Consider the following 20702-nt stretch of genomic DNA (forward strand, 5'->3'; position numbering starts at 1 on the left):
GCTGTAGCTGCTAATTCGCCCGAAACATCATCTTCGAAATTTTTCGCGTTTCGCACCTGGGTCAACAATACTCTAAAAGGTTTACTGGTTTATTTACTCAAAATAAAAAAAAAAATGATCAGTATCAAATTTTTCGAGTAATTTAACACGCAAATGATCGACGCTCATTTGAATTTAGACGAGATTATAGATTTACGCGGCCAGGTTGTTTAACTTAACGTAACAACATTGTCAGAGATCAGCGCCGACGAAATTAAACGCGGAAAATCGATACGTTTAATCGATTCTATCGCCAGCAAGGTCAATAAATGATACAGCGCTTTTTAATCACAAAAGTGATATTTCAATCAAATGTTTTAGTGGCCGTATTCTCGAATTTGTCACCGAGAAGATTCGATCTGTTATTTGCGTTTACGATATCGATATATTTTTGTCTAATTTCGCAACAGCAAACTAATTACATCTCGATATCTTGCAACAGTTGTAGATCAAGTCTAAATTACCATTCCAAATTCTTCGTTTCCTAGCGAAAAGGCAATCAGGTTTTAAAATATGTATGCTGATTTTCAACCTGCCAGACTTAAACCAAAAAGAAAAGAATAAATTATCTTTATTTTGTCTGTAAGCAAAAAGAAAAATAATCATCAAAATTTGTGTAGCATGTATGCTACAGGAAAACTCTACGCAAAGCTATTTTCATCTCACAAAAAAACGCTTCTTCCCGATATGAACTGCTCTCTATACTACAAGAAGAAAGCAACAGCCGTTTCCTCAGGAGACGTCTTATTCCGCTATGTAAAATGACAAGGCTGCGATCTGCGCATAAAAAATGGAACAAAAATGTTGTGTTTGGCTTGCTTTTATTAACTCGATGCATATCAGTCTATTTTATTTATGAGTCGAAAAAATCTTGACATAATGCTAGTGAAATATCGTCTGTGCAACGTCGCTCGCTTCAATCAATGTCGTTGAGGCCAGAGAAGTCAATTCTCTTTCGGCCTCAAGTCATATTCTGAAACTCTTTTGAAGATTGTGATTTAAAATCCTTAGAAGACTAGATATATCTTTATCCCCAGCTCTAAAACAAAATTTCAACTCTTTTCTTTGTGCTGTTTTGTCTCCTTGTTTTAAAAGAAGATCCCTTTAAAACGAATTCTCCGGATACGGGGAGTGGAAAATGGGAAAGGGATGTTTTTTCTTTTACAATGTTCAACTGTAAACTCAGCTGATATGAAATCATTTCTAAAACTTGATATCGATTTAAACCAAAACATACAATAGTGTCAGGTGAATATGCCAAAACAAATTGCCCGAGACGTTTGGATTTACATTACATGTTAGTAATTATGATTCATCAACTGTATACCACGCATTACTCACGCAGAGTGGGCGCTTTTGGAATTGGGTAACTAATGAGAAGAGAAATGTGAAGGAAGCGTTTTCGACCTGAAAATGGAGAGTTTTTTCTGTTCTTGTCATCACCCTGAAGAAACTTACTTTTCTCACTAATTTCATTAACGAAACGATGACTCGGGTCCGTGTGAAGAGGAGACCGTGGTCTCAAAACGGACTGTGACAAAAATAAACTCATTTGCTTTCAAACGCCTCCGTTCTGGCCATCAAAACTTAGATGCACGTCTTCTACAACTTAATAAGTGCACATTAAAAACATCAGCTGATGGCACATTTCCCCACTAAGGAGACCTCAATGTAAAGTTTGGTCTAGACTGAAGACCAAACAAGAGAAAATCTCGATCATAGTGGGTGGGGGGCCATCCTCTCTCTCGAGAGGGCAGTTACTTGCTTTTTAGCCACACTGTCTTTATGGTGGGGCGCCAAATTTTGTTTCATGGAATAGTAAAACTACAAAAAAAACAATACCCTTCCACATGCCAATTTTCATAGTTGCTTTTATTTTTTTTGATCAGAGATAAGGATGCAAAAGTAGATTGAAAAACATCAACTGTCAATAAAATTAGTCAAAGATCTCAATTCGTACAGTTGACTACATTGTTGATATTGTGCCTATTCACTTTGTTGTTCTCTTAGACAAAACACTTTAGTCTCCCCATGCTTCTCCCCATACACCAGTATAAATAGGTACCAACGAATTGTCAATGGCGGATCCAGGACTTTTGTTAGGAGGGGGTGTACTGCCAAGGAATGACAGCACTGATGAGTGAAGTGGAAATTTTTAAAAGTGAATAATGAAGAAGAAGGCCTATGACTAGGCTGTAACATAATGTGAACTGCTGAGAACACTGCAAACAATACAGCATATTTTGAACAACAGTGAAGTTATATCAGAAAGTCACAGGTCATCTTGGGGTGGGGAGAGGGGTGCACATCTCCAGCACCCCTCCCTTAGATCTGCCCCTACTTCATGCTATGGGTACTGGGACAAGCTCCAACTGGATGGAGGACTCAGTTCAGGTATAGACTATATTTATTGACCTATCACATGGTCTTGATTTAATATTCAGCTTTTTGAAGGTAGTAACTGATTACATTAAAACTGAAAGTAATCTCTGGTATTAGAAGAAAACAGAAGAAAAACAAGTAATTGAAAAGAGCTATTTTGGAGATTTTTAACACATTCAAACCAAAGCTCAGGATAAGATTTATAAGATTGCTCACCAGAATGAATTTCATTGTCACTTTTAAAGGAGGAAGAGGGCTTTAATTCACTTTGGCGCATCGTTGTGTCATTCCTGCAGCTTGTGATGTTCTTTGCTCATCTTCTCTAACGTGCAATGCAAGCATGCTAAATGCAAGCTAGATGGGATAGTATCTGTAGCTCTGAAGTTTTTTAAAAGAGCCATGCTTCTCTCCCTAACTGGATTCAGTAATGGTGACCATTTCTTTCACCATTAAACATTGATTGCTTGTTCACCTAAAAGTTACCTGTAAGTCAGACATAGTTGTAACAAAACATGCTCTTGTTGTAGGCTGATCCCTTCCTTGAACAAACAACACAGGGTATGCTTTCCTTAGCATATTTTTCATCCTTGAAGCTAGTATTTTAAGGCAACTTTCCCCATGATGGAAGATTTATGTTGGTTTAGTTATGAGTGAAAAACTTTAGCCCCATCCAGTTGAAATACATGAAGAACACAAATACTGGTATAGAGGTTGGTACCAGAAGACCAAAGTAGCAAGGTGAGTACTGATTGAGACAGGACTCTGGAAAATCCTGAAACAAAACAAGATATGCCATCATTAGGTGTTAATGTATCCTTACCTAGTGGAAGTTAATGTAAGCCCTACCATGCATAAAGTTCACAAGTGCCTCAAACTCTTTTTGTTTTGACTCTTTTATCCCTAAGAGTAAGTCGCATCTAATTTCTCCTTACAATATCACCTCTGAAACAAACATTAAGGTCAGGAGAATAAAAGAAACGATCACCAACTAAAGAAACTCTTGATTGTTAAACGAATTCTCCTAATCTGCACCTTAGAAAATGCATAGAGATCAGTGTGGAGAATATTGCATTTGCATACTATTGTCAGGGTGTGAAGGGTTAACACAAAGACAAAAACATCAAAATGGAAAAAAAAAGTCAGCCTGACGGCAACGTTTAGAAGAGCTCCCTCTTCAAAATGTCAATCAAGCATCACTGACTTGCAGTCTTGTATGATATTCAAACAGGGATGGATGTTTTTGTCCACTGAAGCTACAAGTGCAGGTGTTCCGGTGTATAACTTAGTATTTCATGCAAAATATCAAAGCTAGCACTGAGCTTACGCTTACGCTTCATCGCCATGTCCATATAAACATCTCTGTATGTACATGAACATTGAGAACTGCGAAGGTGGGTTGTAAGGATGCATTTTTAAGCCGAGCATTCCTACCTTCTGCTGAAAAAGAAACGTCAATTAACTCACCTCTGTAGTTATATATGTATAAGATATTCCAAAAAGGCAAAAAATAACAACGATCGGAGAGAATACAAGCAAAAAATACGGAGCTAAATTGTCGGCAAAAGTGTAGTGAACTGCACCTTCTCTGTCCTCCATTACATTTATGCGGGAAACCGCTGCAGAACGCGTGTGGAGTGAAATCGCGGTCTCTAGAATCCAAGATGGCGGGAGATTCAGTTCACGCGGTGTATCGAAGCCCCCTCACAAGTCGATATGCTAGTCCTGAAATGGCGTTTAATTTCTCTGAGGACAAGAAGTTCTCTACGTGGAGGAAGTTATGGCTTTCTCTGGCAAAATCTGAGAAGGTAAACCCAATTTTAGTACTTTTAGTGCTTATCTAAGAATTGTAGCACCCCCTAAATTAGAAACAGGTAATTAAGACACCTCTATTTCAAGGTACCCCTCTATTTCAGTGGATATAATCTTCGGTCCAGACTGAAAATACCCCCTTTACGTCTATTCTCTTAATTGTTTAAGGGACACTTTCTCTATTCCTGATAGTGTCTCTCACGTGGAGGTTCCTTGCTGGTGAATACACCACTAATCATGATTAGAACAGGCTGGCCAGGCTTGTTCACTCAATCAGATATTTCTGTTGTTGGAAGGAACTGACTGGCCAGGATAGTCAATATCTAAAGTGGATCCTCAAGTGAAATGAAAGTTTTCAAAAAGCAGCTAAACCCTCCAAAAATAATGCATATCAATTTTTAAATTGACTTCCCTGGATGATTAGCTCTACCTAATGGCTTGAAATCTTCCTTCCACTCAAGTTTTTGCAAAGTTATATTCTTCTGTTTATTCCAACCCTCCAGTAAAAGGAAGATATATTTTCCCTGCTGTCCCAGGCATTAAAGTGTCTTTATTTTGTGGTGTCTCAGGCTTTTTTCTCCTTAAGGGCAGCAACTTTGTTGAAGGTTTATCCTGTTGAGGCTTTTAATTGTAGCCTCTATAACTTGGAATCTCTCATAACTAGGATCTTGATTTTTCCATAGACTCTAGGGCTGGAAATCACAGATGAGCAAATCCAGGAAATGGAAGCCAACTTGAAAAATATAGACTACAGTCTGGCTGCAGCTGAGGAGAAGAAACGTAGACATGATGTTATGGCACATGTCCACACATTTGGTGTATGCTGTCCAAAGGCTGCTCCTATCATCCATTTGGGAGCAACATCTTGTTATGTTGGTGATAACACTGTGAGTTAAAAATGAGAGACATCTCCTTGAAAGGATAAATTTATTTATTGAACCTCCCAGAGAGATAATTTGTGTAAATGCTGGTGTGGTGAAACAGTAGCAAACGTAGTGTTGCAAGCACAACACAGGATGGCTTTTTCTATAATAGCAGAGAGGGTGGCAATGGAGGGGATCCTGGTCTTGTTTCACTCTTGAATTTTAGAAAAATTCAAGCATCACATGCACTTTAAACAGTGTTTCATGCATCATGAATTTAAAAGGGAAATCTTCAAATCTCACCCTACCTTGCCTCTCTGTAAATTAGTACATCACATATCAGTTTTGGGCTTAATCGCACATCATGTATAAACCCTTCCCCACCCTCAGTAGGAGAGCGGCAGACTGAAGTAACACAGTGGAGTGTTTTACGTTACTATAATGTGAATGCTTTTTTCAATACGAATGGGAGGATATTAATCCTCTAGAGAACAGTATGAAGAATATGCATTCTGATGTTAGCGTGTAAAGGGTTAAACACACCCTTGTTAGACCCTTTACAGACAAACCTCTGGAATGTCTCATGAGGGACTTATAGGGTGGGTGGTATATGTATATTCTGTATACTTTATCTTGTATAATTATCCTTGTCCCCATCATTAAAGCATTCTATTGCTATGGTTTCAAATCATATATTTGCAGACAATGAATCTATTTTCTCCATTTCTATAAAATAACTTGCAAGATAAATAAAGAGGGTTTTAAGATGTAAAGGAATTAAAACATTGTGCATAGCTACTGATATTTTAAGAGGCCTTTCCCTTCTTTCCCCTACCCCCCTTCTCCTTTACACCTCACTCCCCTCCCCCTCCCCTACCCCCCTTCTCCTTTACCCCTCACTCCCCTCCCCCTCCTCTTTGAATACAAAGTCACTTAAGATTGGCACTTTTTTTCCATATCGGACTAAGAAAAGGTACCAGCAAAATGTTTGGGAAACTAGCCAAATTCTTGGGCATGGAGCTACAGAAGTCTTTGCCATGAGCAGTATTTGCTTAAATGATGTGGGTCACTAAGCCCTTGATTAGATTTCCCTGGTATTTTAGTTTTTTCACCATAAACACCTTGATATAGGTCAAAGGTATTCATGCTTAGGCACATTTTTTCCTTTTCCTCCATAGTCATAGTTCTGAATGAACTTAAGCAATTCAATAAAAGACCTTTCTTAAATCTCTTTTAGGACTTAATTGTTATAAGGGATGCTTTTAATATCTTACTCCCAAAGGTAAGATTCATGCATAAATCTCTGTACTCTTTGTTTGATGCACAGTAATATAATAGGAATTCACTCTCTGGTCAGAGCAATGGGGTAATGCTCAAAAAATCACCTTTTCAAAATGTGCCACTGCATTCTACAGATTCTCGTTAATAATGAATCAAGTTTGCCACTTACTCATCAGCACTGTACAAGAGTGTCTTTAGAAACTGATTAGTTTTTATGTATAACAAGGGACTTGCAGGTACAATACTAATTTAGAGAGATGCAGCAAGTATTCATTAATAATGTCCACAATAAACTTTCATCCACTAGTTCTCAGCTTATGAAGTACTTGGATATAGTCTCGTATCAAGTTTGCATTTGTAAATCATATTCTGTTCATGTGTTTGCTACTATATATATTTATTTATTTGTTCATTTATCTAAAGCTTGCCAGATGCATAGAGAGGCTATCAGACTTTGCGGAGAAAAACAAGTCAATTCCTACACTTGGTTATACACATTTTCAGTAAGTTCAGTATTTAGCTGCTTTTGAAAAAGCACATTTGTGGAAAGCAAAAGCAACCACCTTTTTTTCCTAACTAATATTTACATCCAGAAGCATTTGGCTTAATAACTTAATAGTAAGGACTGCAATATGCATCAAACTTTTTTGCAACTCAGATGCAGAGGTTATTCCAGCCAGGGGGCACTTATTTGGCAGAAGCACTAATTTTAAAGTTGTTATATTTCTCAGAATTAACAAGAAGGAAATGAAAAAAACATTATGACTGAATGATGGTAAAAAATTAATTTTCTTTACTACATCTTCTTTTGTTGGGAAATGGTGGGAAAAATTGGTCCAGGTTTACCACTAAGTGGTTTTTTGTAAAGAAAATGACATATTTCTGCATGAGTGAGGACTTTTGAAAGCCTGCAGGAGTCCATTTTTTTGCATTCTAACTCAAAGCTTGGGCAGCTATTATCAGACTTTTCCATAAGTGAATTTTGGGTTTATCAACTGAGTTGATAATGTACATTGGCCATTGAAAAGAGTCTCTAAAGCTGACGCTTTGAGTGTTAGGCCTTTATCCGAGCAAAGGTGATAAGTGATTGATAAGTGAGGTTGTAGTTTCATCTTTTTATCTTCAGACCTGCTCAACTCACCACTGTTGGAAAGAGGGCAAGTCTTTGGCTGTCAGATCTCCTAATGGACCTGAGGAATCTTACTAGGGCTCGTGATGATTTAAGATTCAGAGGAGTGAAGGGAACAACTGGTACTCAGGCCAGCTTCCTTACTCTGTTTGATGGTGATCATGAGAAGGTAGCTATTATGTTCTCTTGATTTGTTCTTTTGAGTCACTCCTGTGCGCCCAGTTTTTTATTACCTTCCAAGGAGAGACCAAAGTCTGATTTCTCCCTACAATTTCAAATTGATATCAAGCAGATAGGTTCTGAGAAAAAAAAATAATATCTACTTGAGAGTATTTCACTGCCATCAAATTCTCAGAAAGAACATCATAAAATATTTATGGCAGAAGGAAAGGAGATTTAATATTTTGATCTAGCCAGTGAAAGGGGTTGATGAGTAACATAAATTTTAGATTTTCTTGATTCAGTTTCATGGTTTCAAACTGTTTTTTGGTCTTCTTGATTTCTGGCTGAAAGATCTTCCCAGTAGATTATCTTGTTGAGGATTTCCAATGATTCTTTTTTTAATTTCATAGGTGGAACAACTTGACCAACTGGTCACAGAAATGGCTGGTTTCAAAAGTCACTACATTGTTACAGGGCAAACATACAGCCGTAAAGTAGACTTGGACTGTCTATCAGCTCTGAGCAGCCTAGGAGCATCAGTTCACAAGGTACTATCAAATTTTTTCTTTCAATACTCGATTTTATTATAATTGTAATTGTAGATTTAATGCATGTTCGTATTTTAAACGAGCACTTGTACTCTTTGACGATAACGTGGTTAAATAAATTATTGATTTAATCATTGATTGATTGATTAATGCTGCACTGTTAAACCTTAGCATTTTAGCAAACATTTAGTTGTGTTTTAAAATTTCCCCCGAAAAAAGTGACTACAGAAAGCCAATTCACAATGAAGTGACTTAGGCATCCGTTAATGTAACAGTGCAGTGAATCCTTAAACCTTATACTTACAAACTGAAACTGTTGTTATGTTTTAGATATGTACAGACATCAGGCTTCTAGCAAATCAAAAAGAAATCGAGGAACCATTTGAGAAAGATCAAATCGGTAGGTATACACTTTAAGGGTTCTGACACATTAAATGATGAAAAGTAGCACTGATTTTTGGCTAGCTAGAAAATCTGAACAGACCTGAAATCCCTTATTCCCAATAGATGTCTTATGGAAAATTTATTTTAGGTCGCTGTAACCCTCTTAATAGATAGACTTAGTTAGACTTAGCTAGTTAGCGTTCTGGTGCATCACTTTGCCGCTCAGATTTTCATGTGATGTTTGTTGTGTGTTCAAGGTTCCAGTGCTATGCCATACAAACGGAATCCAATGCGTAGTGAAAGATGCTGCAGTCTTGCACGTCATTTAATGGTGCTTGTAGGAGATGCACAGCAGACAGCAGCCACGCAATGGCTGGAGAGGACACTGGACGATAGCGCTAACAGGTCACTACACTGATATGATGATTGCCGCTTCATAAGCGCGCATTTCGATTGAGTATGAGAAGGGTAAAGTTAAAGTGATCACAAAGTCTAAGCTGGAGAAAAAGATATTTAGCTTGTAGAACGAGGGTCAATTTTTACCTTTTTTTAGGCGGGTGGAGGCGAATTCAAAGAGCTGGATACACGAGGGAGGAGCGCTAAAAAAAGTTCCCTTTTTCGTTCCTCCTCTCGCGTGTGTCTCGCCTCTCGCGCGTTTCTGTCTCATCGCGCGCGCGTCTCTCGCACTAGGCAAGCGCGCCCGAAAAACACAAAGAAAAAAATGACCTAAAAAATGTTGACCGTAATTTTTTAATCTCGCAGGAGAATAAGTTTGGCCGAAGCATTCCTTACGGCTGATATTTTGCTTAGTACATTGCAAAATGTTTCAGAGGGTTTGGTGGTTTATCCCAAGGTAAGAACAAATATTCTTAGCAAAACTGTCGGATTGTAAATTATTTTTTTGTTACGTTAGCCTGAAATTGAAAAAAAAACTAAAGCTTATATTAACAAGATGTTTAGTTTGACTTTGTTTAACCCTTAAACTACCAGCGGAGATGAAACTTTAACTTCTCCTAACAATGTCAAAACATTATCCAGCAAACAAGTGCTGCGAATTGACAGACTCGCCAACTGGAGAGTTTTAAGCTCGAGAGTAGACCTTCATTACGAATGCCGCAAGATGCGCGTTTTTCCGCCCGCGGGGAGAATTGAAACGAGTCGGGGAGAGGTTTGCCAGGGGTCTGGTACCTTGCCTCATTATCAGTGCTCTGACAGACTTCTCGCCGACTCGCGTTGCTTAAGGCTGCGCCTCATACTTTCCTCGGGCGAAGAAACACTCGTGCCAAAGCGATAATAGTGAGGCAGGCTAGAGATTTTTATTTGATACAACACCAAATAATGAACTTCTTTGCTAAGAAATATGGGGAAGCCAGAAAAGAGAAAAACTAATTAAACTCAAGTAGTCAGAGGAGTTGGAATTGTTTTAACATTTCGTCCTTGTTTTGTTGTTGTTGTTGTTGTAGGTTATTGATCGCCATATTCGACAGGAGTTACCTTTCATGGCGTCTGAAAATATCATAATGGCAATGGTGAAAGCAGGGGGAAATAGACAGGTTCGTGCCTGTTACCAAGGTAACGTGCCGGAAGATGCGCGCTCTGAGTTGCATTGGACCCCACTTCCCTCCCCCTCTCTGTAGGGGCAGGAAAAAGCACCTTGTTATCTCTCTCAGAGTCGGTACAACGTTAGAATAAGACCTCTTGAAGTGTTGCTCACCCCTCCCCCCACCTTCCGATTGACTGCTGATGCATAAAAAACTTTTTATTCTCTTGCAACCTTAATCTTTCAGTAAGCTGCTACAGTGATTATACTTTAAACGCAATTTGTTCTCCTGCCCAAAAAAACTCATGGAAACTTGGTTGATAATGACATTTTTTATTAAAACATCACCCGACGACATTCGTTTGAGCGATTTTCTTTACTTTTGCATCAAACTAGAAGCTTTGACGAAAAGTTCTATTGTGACGAGTTATTGTTGTAAACAAAAACTTATTCTCTTATCACAAGAGATTTTATGACGTGCATAACGTGCATAACTTTTTTCCATTCTAACTTTTTTTAAGAAGCCTACTTTCAATCTAAAATAAAGATTCTCTTTACTTTTGCATCTGACAGGAGTGTCACGAGAAGATCCGCGTTCTGTCCCAGGAGTCTGGGGCGGTTGTCAAGGAGCAAGGTGGTGACAATGATTTGGTTGAGAGGATCAGGAAATGTGAATACTTTGCTCCAATTCACAATCAGCTGGACGCCATCTTGGATGCTAGTACGTTTGTGGGGCGTGCACCCCAGCAGGTTAGAAAAGCCTTGTTTTTGAAGGAGTGGAATTAAGAAGTAAAAAGCTATAAGGGGAAAAAGGGGAAAACAGTAATCTACCCTGCTGAAAGTCATTCGATACACGTTTTTTTTGCATTCTATTTTTTCCTACTCTTGATATGCCTTGCGATGATATGTGAAATGAGAAGTTCAAATGCCTATAAAGTCCCAGCCCTTGCACAGAATTTAAGTTAAGAAAATATATGCCTTTGTGATTAAAAAATCAAGCTATTACAAATTGATTGTCATAGAATAGTTGCCAATAAAGGCGAGGTAAACAATAGGGTAGACTTATAAGAGTTACAGTTCTCCAAATGTTATGGTTCGACCACGATTGTTCTGAACGTAACGGAATATGCCTTGAATACAGCTGGGCAATATACGTTGCCAAAACTGTCGGTCTGCCCTCGAAAATCTTGGAAAGCTGTCAGTTTGCTTCTCTGAACAGAAAACTTCCGCTACAATTATCCAAGCATATTTGAGCTGATTGGATGCTGTTGCTTACAAATGCGCTGGGCTTAGGCGAAGGAAAATATGATTTAATAGGTCACTATTTGGTGTAGTCTTTCAAACGATCGATTGAGTTGTCGTTCATGTCTTAGGTTCCCCTCAGCCTCGTTTTAAAAGCGAGTCATGAAAGTCATTCCTTGATTTGACATTAACATTATTTTCTGTGTGATATGAAGGTTTACTAAGAGCGACACGGAAATGATCGTAAATTAACGGGGCATTTTGGGGACCAATCACAGAGCTCAGATGATTTTTGATTCTTTGGACTCCCAATCGACTGACAACCCATTGATCAACTTTATGGCTGAGCCTGATTACCCAGAATCAATTGCGCCGAACTTACACTTTATCCCATTTTCCCTGCAGGTGTCCAAATTTATTAAGGAAGAAGTCGAACCGGTGTTGATTCCTTTCAAATCGGATTTAAGCAGCAAGTCTTCTATCGATGTTTAGGATTTTCTCTTACATAGGTACTCTTTCATAGCCTAGAAGTTTGTTTTTTACTTAGTTTGTTTGTATTTAAATTGTATGACCGGTGACAGGCGGGCGACATTGCAGCGTGCAGTTTAGTAAGTAGCTAAGCAGCTCCAGGGCACTTAAGCGTGTAGTGCTCGCAGTCATGTGCACAGTAAGGTCTGCGGTTATTGGCGTGCTGTCAAGTGTGGACTTGCTAACGTTCAGCTATTTGCGCGCCGTCAAGCGTGCAGTAAGTTAACCCCGTATGCGTTAATCGTGCAGTTATTCGCGTGAAGTAAAGGGTAGTTTAAGTAAACATGGCTGGAAATTCAGGGCTTGGAGGTTTGTTTCATTGTGGCGAGACAGAAGCCATTGTTATGCAACCTCCATAAACTAAATTTTGGCAAATAACGCTTCACTGCATGACCATTTGGGAAGGATTGTTGGAAAGTTCTCATCACTTGCAAGAACGATATGCAAGAAAGATGTGATAAAGCTTGTTGTTTCTTTTCATTTTACACTGGGATAACAAATCGCTGGGAACGCTCAGACAAGTTGCTGCAGTTTTCAAGTCTGTCCGAAAATAGATAGCTCAACTCTTTATATAATATCAAATTGAAAAAGGTGCAGATTTTCATTGTGAAGTTGCTCTTAAAGTATACGTACATGAACAGGAGGCGGTCAACCTAATGGGTCATGTTACAAGCTATGTACAAATCAAAAAACTTCCCTGAAAAGAGAAATCTTTTCGGTGTGATAAGGTTTTGAAGCCACTGAGGAATTGAAGGAACTTCAATTCATGCATGAGATCTGTCACGTAAATTATAACTGTGTTAAAGCTTGAAATAATTTGAAATTTCACCATCGGTCATGAGGATATCTGCGGAGTCATTCTGAAATAAATATCTGTGATTTCGAAACAGTCACTACTTGATCCTTTTTTGCGAAGTTGACCAGCGTGATCGCAAGTGTTGTGTGACTAACTGTGACTGTTGTGGTACAAAACCTTAAATCTGACAACACTAAATGAGCTGTGGTTCTTCTTGGGAAGATTCTTCCGGGATGGTCACGTTACCTTCTGTAGCTTCTCTGTCGCATTTAAAGAATTCCACAAATTCTTCCCAAGACAACTGGCCGTCATCGTTTTTGTCAAACATACCGATGAGTTCCTCTGCCTCTTCTCTACTCAGCTTCTCGCCGCTGTTACATACAACGTACAGTAATTCATCCGGGGATATGTAGCCGTTACCGTCACGGTCGAACTTCCTGCAACACGACAAATATGTATGATATCAAAAATTTTGTTCCCAGAGTCCTGTAGTGCGAAAGAAGACGTCGGCTTATAGAATTGATGGAAGACCTGGGATCAAGAATATTTGCGCATGCGAAGTGGTCGTCACTTCGACAATAGGGAAATCGGAAAGATTGCTGAGTAAACAATTACTAAGGAAAGTTTTAATGCTACCTCTTTAAGGATCGATGGAAACAAAATACCGTCATCTGAGACTAAACTGCGTGTTTTTTACCTTTTAATAGGTGTTTTGAAATCTATATCAAATGCAGCTCTCTGCGTCAAAGGTGCTCCTTGTGCACAGCTTTTACAACAAGTCTACCAAACACGTCGCGATAGCTTATCACAGCTACAACTCGTCTTGTGTGCTAGGAATCATTTTCGTGAAAGATTTTGTTTCTACTACAATCGTTTCTCATTGGAGTTAATTCTACAAATTCAATGGAATTGGAATTGGAATTCTTGCAACTGAACGCATCGACAAAATTCGATCTGACTCTGCGAAGTAGCGCGATCGAGCCTAGCGTTTGTAGGCCTTAACCGTTCCATATCAATGTTCTACCACTCAAGAGTTGCGCGTTTCACTCTTTTTCCAAGACGACATATGCCGATTTTGCTCCATATCCGATAACAACTCGAAGTAATTAATTTCTGTTGTCACATCTTTCGGGGCTGTAGCGAAAATTTTTCGTTTTCTGTGTTTATCTGTAACAAAGTTTGATTACAAAAAGAAACAAACCTACTTTCCGTCTTGCACACAGCTTACACTGAAAAATTGACAATAATGACTGTTACAAGAGTAGAAAAACTTAAAAAGAAGCTAAAATGTTTATTGTCAATTTCTCTCAAGAGCTTTAAAATGCAACGAACGTACGTGCTGTCGTTGAAAAACAATAATTTAGTTCAAGTGGATAAAAAATTGTTATCTAAAATTAAAAGTCACGTAGAAGTTTTAATAGATCGAACCTGTGCAGTGCGTTTCATGGCTCTCAATTCGTTGTCTAGCAAACAGTGATCAGACTGATGAACAACGCCATTAGATGAAACTTATTACCTTGGTATATTATCAAATTCTCCCCTCTGATTTTCGAAGAAATATAAACAGCTGGAAGGGAGAATTTCTCAATGGACCACAAAAGTTCAAGAGTAAATGCAAATAAGGTATTTCCAAAGATGTACCTGTTTAGAATTTATCAGATAAGGTCAAATGAATCAGGAAGGGAGGCAGTTGTAGTTGAATCCGCTAAATCACGTTTGTAGGATGTCTCTTTGCGGGGGCGATTCTTTCTAAAATGGGAGGTTGTACGTTTACATGGAGACTTTGTATTATTGATATAAACATGTCCAATCTAAAAGGCTTTTTTTTCACGAAGTTGACCGGAGTTGTGGCTAACATTTTGCGCTCTACTGATTAACGAGGCTCAATATTGAAAATGTTGAATAGTGTATTTAGAAGCATCCTGTTTTGCAAAATAATACCATAGGGTTTTCTTTCTTGCCTTTTAGCCTTTTTCATTAACATGCAGAGCCTATGGACTGTGAATGCTCTCAATATTGAGAAGAGTATTTTAAAATAAGTCCGGTGTGGGTGAGTTATTTCCTTCCGTTTTCTCTTGTAACAGAGAATACCCTTAAATGAAAGTTGATTTACGATGCAATATGTTTTTTCTTAGACTTTGTTATATGATATCGAGTCGGGAAAAGATGTTGATACTTGATGTAGTAGAAATCAAATATCCTGCCGCGTAATCTGCGACCAGAGCCAGAGCCTCCCTGTTTACGCTTCGCCGCTTATATTACAGATCTATAGCATTTTCGCCACTGCAAGTAAATGTCGCGAGAACAATAGGCATTCTGCCCAATGATAGATTGGACTTCTGGTGTGGACTTCGGACCATCGGATCCAAGTTCAAATTTCCGCATTTAACACAAACAAAGACACTAATCCATTATAATTACAGATCTTTCCTGTGTGAATCGAGGGTTGTATATTTTTGGAAATTTCGTTCACACTCTGGCCAATATACGGTCCGCTTAATTAACACGTGTAATATTCACAGCCAAGTGTGGCAAGAAAGCAAACGATACTTTACGAACTCCTGGGATCAAGATTATTCTTATTTTTCATTTTTTCGTAAAGGGGGTATATTAAACTTTACATATATTTATTTACCTCTAGCTGACGTGGACATCTTAAGAAGCGAGCTAAAAAAAGATCAACGAAGCGTACCGTGGTGAGGCTATTTTTAGCTTCCAAAATTTATGATAATAACAAAAAACCCACGGCAAAACAACATTGACAAATATAGATCGAGCTTTTGCGGCGAACTTGCCGTAAGCAAAAGGCTCTCTTATCTACATCGTGTAGCGGTTCTTGAATGGAAAAACAGAGAATTTAGGGGAAGATCATGATTGTTATATATAGTCTATTGCTTCGAAAAAACCGTTATGTATATTCGCTCAGCTAAAAAAAAAAATTAATTTTTCAAAACACCGCATGAAAATAACGAGGAATGTTCCAAATATATCTTTTACTTTTTAGTTTCTTATATATTTGTTGATGTTACGATGAAAACAGAGAACTTGTTATAAAATATGTGGCGTCGCTGTCGGTTCGTTGATTTAGTTTTTATGTCGAAAAAGGGCTTAGAACATGCAAAAAAACAAGCATCTGGCGTCCGTTCGGCAGGTGTAGCGTAACGACGACTTGAAATCGTGTTTGTATGTTATTGGTTTTTCTCCATTTTTCTCTTAGCTTTCGGTTGAGAACAGACGAGGAAGAGAAAAAAATATTCGAGGCAGAGTTGCATAAGCGATTAAATTTTTAAGCAGGTTTTTAAGCCCTCTGCGTCCATCTCCGTGCGTTTGAGCTATTTTTGTCGTCTGGTTGTCGAATTAACGATTCAGAACGAAACTAACGTAATCAGATGCAACTTGCACGTGAAACTTTACTATTTATAAATTTTGTAGCTAAATTCATGCGCTTCTTCGGTAGTCATAACCTCGTAAATGTCGCTTTCCAAGCGGACAGTCTATGAGGACAATTTTTTTTTTCCTAGTTACACAACCAAGGAAAATTGGAAAACGTATGAGAGCAAAATATTTATTTTATCCATGGTTGCACACCAACTCCTCTGTCATCTATACATTTTAATCTAAATTCTGGCTGTCTAAATTTGCTGGCGAAAAATAAATCTCTATTAGGGTGTTGATAGTTAAAATCGGTATCGCCCGCCGTTTTAAAGCACAAATGAGCTAAATGTGAATTTATAATCAGAGGCCTTACATTGGTCGAGAATTTTTTTATAGACCTTCCATTCGTCATACAAACTTTTAAGTTGTCAAATTTTAGTGCAAGCTAATTTTGGTCCAATCAGTCGATCGGCGCCAAACGTTAAATGCAAAATGCGAGTCTTCTTTGACATCCAGTGTTGAGTGATCAGAAGCTGAGCTATTCGTTATAATTTTTCCAGAACCTTGGTAAATTGGTAGGTTTTTATTTAAAATATTTAAAATCGAGGTGGTTTTATGTTCCTCACGGCTTGATTTTGAGTTGAAACACAGCGAGCGAAAGTTTAAAACTGTAGTAAAATGTTGAGCTGACGTGAAAAAGAAATCTATTCCACTTGGCGCGCTATTAACACCGTTGTTTTGGGCATATTCTGTACACGACTAAATCTCCATGCAAATAACAGCAACAATTAAGGGAAAACATTTTGAAACTGTAAGAAAAAAAAAAAAAAACAGAGGACAAAGTTTTGCTTACTAACTTGAATGCTTCGCGGAGTGATTCCTCGGCGTCCTCCTTCCTGCATTCGTTAAACTTCCCTAACATGTCTACAAATTCGTCAAAATTAATTTTATCTTTTTCGCCCTTGTTGGCAGCTTTGAGCACCTCGACCACTTGGTTGTTCGTCGGGTTGAAGCCGATGGCTCGAACTGCGTTTGGAAAATCTACGTAACTTATTTCTCCGGTTTTGTCATGGTCGAAAACTTCGAACGCTGCTTTAAAAGACTGCACGTCGTCCGGAATAACAGTGGCCATTTTCAGTCGAAGCGCTGCCTACCACACTTCTCGCCCTAGAGGAGGAGCTCTCAACTGCCTGAGCGAAACATCAAACACCGACTATACCAGCTGGTTCAGTGATCCTTAAGTTTTGCTCCTCATCTGACAACATTTGCAATCCATTATTTTCCTCCCAATATACAGAGGCGCGCTGATTGGCCAAGCTAGGCACGCGGGCCAAGTGTTAAACGCGCAATGACAACAAGGCATTCTTGTTCGATCGCTTCTTGGATCAAATGGTCATTTGCATCAGCGGAAAATACTTCCTAGGAAATGCGAAAAATAAACTGATTGCCGTGATCAGCTGTGACAGTCCGATGAGAAATATTTTTTTGAACTTGGTACACTTTGATAGGAGAAAAATTTATTCACGCGGGGAGGAGATTTTATTTGTTTATGCAACGAATAGTACTTCCTCATTTACAGTTCTATAGTGTCTTTTTAATTAAGCGGAATTCTGGTTGTAATAAATTAATCAGTTCTAAACTTGCTAAATGAAGTTATACAACCGTGACCTAATTTGGTAGTAACCTGCAAAGTTTCCTTTCTGTTTTGCGAATCATAAAGTTAGTGTTGATCAATAAACTGTCAATCCTGAGAACGAAACAGAGGCACAACTCGCTCGTTGAAGCGCCGATGTTGTCACTTAAGACTCGAGCTCTATTAAGCGAATATCTCACCATTATTTTGTCTGTGAATAATTCACAAGGATGGCTCTCGCCTTTTGTTTAAAAATCATAATCAGGTTATTTGTCGAAGGAAGAATAATATTTTCGGAATAGTCGAACATAATGAGGTTTGTTTGGTACAGCAAAATATTTTTTCAACGTCTTTCATTTCAAAATTTTCAGTCGCCTCCTTCATCAACACGTATTACAATGAACTTGATGTTGAATACATTCAAAACCCCTGTCTTATCTGATTTCTTTTGTCATTGAAAGGGAGGGTTTGTGTAAAAGTATTAAGTAAACATTTCTATTTTTGTGTCAAGCGATTAATTACGTCTATTTGCCTTGCAGCAAAGTTAGGATGACCAAATTCTACTTCCATAAATCAAGCTTTATTTTGTCTGTCAGGTTTACAGAGTGCTTTTTAATATTGCCATATTCCCTCCGTCGGGGATTTTAACATATGCAGTCATGGTAGCTCTATTTTGATTAAATTTGCAAACTCTTTTGTTGGAATTTTTTTCATTTTCCTGAACGAACTCACGGCTCGGTGTGAAATTTGTCTTTCAGCTTTTAGTTTCTTCACACCACTTTTCTGAACTAGAATTTTATTAATGTGTGGGTTTTATTCGTTTTTTTTTTTCATGACAACTGTAAGTGTGAGGCAAAGAGATACGAGGAAGGACTTTGAAATTAGATAAAGATCGAAGTGATTGTTCACCGAAAAAGAGATGAAAAAGAAAAATTTAAAAAAAAAAATTTCGGATAGGTGGATTGAAACAATAGTGATCACTTTTAGTTTAAACTTTTGCACCCTGCTAAATATATTTTATAATTCGATGACCACTTGTCGCAAATTGTCGGACAATTTGCGACAAGTAGTCGGTGGAATCATCGGAAAATATCCTCCGAGCCTACAGGGAACAAGTGTGTCAGCAGTCAGTATACTTACTAAGCTGATTATCATAGAAACTGCATTTTCTTTCAATCCATTTTTTTTCTTCATCCTCAGAAACATTAACAACTTGCGCGGCGGACAGTTTGAAATTTAGTGCTTCAGCTCTATGATCACCTATACGCGCGGTGGCCATCCACCAATCGGACGCGCACCTCTTTTTAATCAAAAGATCAGTTAAACCAATCATGATAATAAACTAGCAAAAATATACACATAATTATTGCCTGAGAGCCCGCCAAATAATACCTAAAGGTGCAGAAAGTTGAAACATGATATGTATTTTTTACCAGTCGCAAATTTATTACTCGCGCAGTTTGGTGTAAAAAAGGCTCTGTTAAAATTTTGAAGGAATGGTGGTCTTCGAACAATTTGCTAGCTCTTATCTTTTCCAGAATGCTCTCAATTTCATGTTATTTCTTATACATCAGCATATTGCGATAGTTGAAGCCTTTTTGACATGATTTGCAATTATTGTTTTCGATGTGATACGAGAGAACTCTCACAATTTCGTTGATATGTCCAGCAGAGAGATTGCATACCAGAGGGAGATCGCTGTTAGGGTAATAACACGAGATATTGCGGTAGTTGGTGCCTTTATAGATTAGTGTTTTAGTTTCCTGCGTTTATTAAAAGCGCTCTTGATAAATCGCTTCAATTATCAGATAGATTGGAATCTGGAGAGTGATTGATGCTACGACTATCAACTGCGGTGGAAAACTTTAAAATCCCTAGGAAAAATCTTTGGTAGAAACATCTGAGTAATAATGAATAAAATGATTTCAAAACTGATGCTAAAAATATACTTTATTACAGAAAAAGGCGGTCTAGCTCTTAGTCTGAAGTGAACGAACCGAGCGGTCCTTTTTAAAACGTATTGTGTTTTCTTTCACAATAGACCCTTTTCAGGGATATGCAAATGTTCGAACTTGAAGGGCAAACAATGGAAATAAAAGATGTTTATTTTCCTACTGAGGATTTGAATTGCTTTTCTTGTGCACTTCAAAAGGGCTATTTCCTCACGGAAATGAGAAGGGTCCACAGGGGATTTGCTTTATGAAATGACTGATTTGCCGGAGCAGTTCTGACAATGACGGGGTTTTTCTCGATAAAAAGACAGGCTCTGAGGAAGCGTTGGAGGTCATATTCCAAGGAGACAAGCCCTGTTGCTTACACGTCAGTCCTATACCTCTGTGGCCAATCAGATACCGTGGTTTTCTTTCAAGGTGAATTACACCAAGTCACGTTTTTATGCAGAAACTCAAATATGCTGTGAACGATTATTGACAATGCAAATTGTAGTCAGAAGTCTATACCGCTAGGCATGCCCTTGTATGTGCGAAGAACAAAATTGCGCAAGAGAAATAGTACTTTTGCTATAAGAGACCTCATCTTCCGGGGGGGGGGGGAGGATTTTGAGGATCACATGGTTTTCAAGGGGAGCGAAGTGGGATCAGTCGTCGCCAACAGAGTATAAAGGAGTGACAATAGATTGACGGAATAAATTTATTAAATTGATTGCCAGTGAGGGTTGGGGATCACAAGAATATCGCAGAGCCTTGTGAGTGTAACAGGTAGATTTTACCGTCACACAACCAAATATCAGTCTTCGCCACCCCGTTTCCCCCTCCCTCCCCCTCCCCCTCCCCCTCCCCCTTTCCCCCTCCCTCCCTTTCCCCCCCGTTCGCCCTTTTCAGGTAATAACTAATGACCGATCCCAAAGTATTGGATGATCACCTCATCATGACCTCACTTAACCAAAGGTGTCCCAATCTCATTAATGCAACGAAGGATCCTTCGAGCACTGATCCAAATCTGAATAAAATTTTTATCAGATTACACAGTTTA

General features: G+C 38.5%; 2 protein-coding genes and 1 long non-coding RNA gene across 3 annotated transcripts; 1 reads left to right on the forward strand and 2 right to left on the reverse strand.

Annotated features, from left to right (window-relative positions):
• Positions 1-1893: 1893 nt before the first annotated feature.
• LOC136283069 (uncharacterized) lies at positions 1894-4017 on the reverse strand. The gene is made up of 2 exons (XR_010718537.1): positions 3886-4017; positions 1894-3193 (listed from the first exon to the last, which is right to left on the reverse strand). It is a non-coding gene; the product is annotated as an uncharacterized lncRNA (long non-coding RNA).
• A 57-nt stretch (positions 4018-4074) lies between these two features.
• Positions 4075-18345, forward strand: LOC131782972 (adenylosuccinate lyase-like). The gene is made up of 13 exons (XM_059099705.2): positions 4075-4226; positions 4914-5117; positions 6331-6375; positions 6798-6877; positions 7501-7672; positions 8076-8213; positions 8544-8613; positions 8855-9002; positions 9360-9450; positions 10061-10150; positions 10711-10887; positions 11785-11888; positions 17051-18345. The coding sequence occupies exons 1-12, from the start codon at positions 4083-4085 to the stop codon at positions 11869-11871; spliced, it is 1446 nt and encodes a 481-aa protein (XP_058955688.2). The 5' UTR covers positions 4075-4082; the 3' UTR covers positions 11872-11888; positions 17051-18345.
• Positions 10853-17332, reverse strand: LOC131782973 (uncharacterized). The gene is made up of 2 exons (XM_059099706.2): positions 16936-17332; positions 10853-13140 (listed from the first exon to the last, which is right to left on the reverse strand). Exons 1-2 carry the CDS (start codon positions 17208-17210, stop codon positions 12897-12899), a joined length of 519 nt encoding a protein of 172 aa, XP_058955689.1. The 5' UTR covers positions 17211-17332; the 3' UTR covers positions 10853-12896.
• Positions 18346-20702: the final 2357 nt, after the last annotated feature.

This window comes from Pocillopora verrucosa, chromosome 8 (genome assembly GCF_036669915.1).
Source record: "Pocillopora verrucosa isolate sample1 chromosome 8, ASM3666991v2, whole genome shotgun sequence".
NCBI classification, from domain to species: Eukaryota; Metazoa; Cnidaria; class Anthozoa; order Scleractinia; family Pocilloporidae; genus Pocillopora; species Pocillopora verrucosa.

Excerpts from the sequence above, each read along its gene's own strand:
- LOC131782972 (XM_059099705.2), top strand. The coding sequence starts at position 4,083 with ATGGCGGGAGATTCAGTTCACGCGGTGTATCGAAGCCCCCTCACAAGT. Across the intron at positions 4,227-4,913 it reads CTCTGGCAAAATCTGAGAAG|ACTCTAGGGCTGGAAATCAC; the intron begins GTAAACCCAATT and ends ATTTTTCCATAG. Across the intron at positions 10,888-11,784 it reads TGGGGCGTGCACCCCAGCAG|GTGTCCAAATTTATTAAGGA; the intron begins GTTAGAAAAGCC and ends TTTTCCCTGCAG.
- LOC131782973 (XM_059099706.2), bottom strand. The coding sequence starts at position 17,210 with ATGGCCACTGTTATTCCGGACGACGTGCAGTCTTTTAAAGCAGCGTTC. Across the intron at positions 13,141-16,935 it reads TCACTCCGCGAAGCATTCAA|GAAGTTCGACCGTGACGGTA; the intron begins GTTAGTAAGCAA and ends GTCGTGTTGCAG.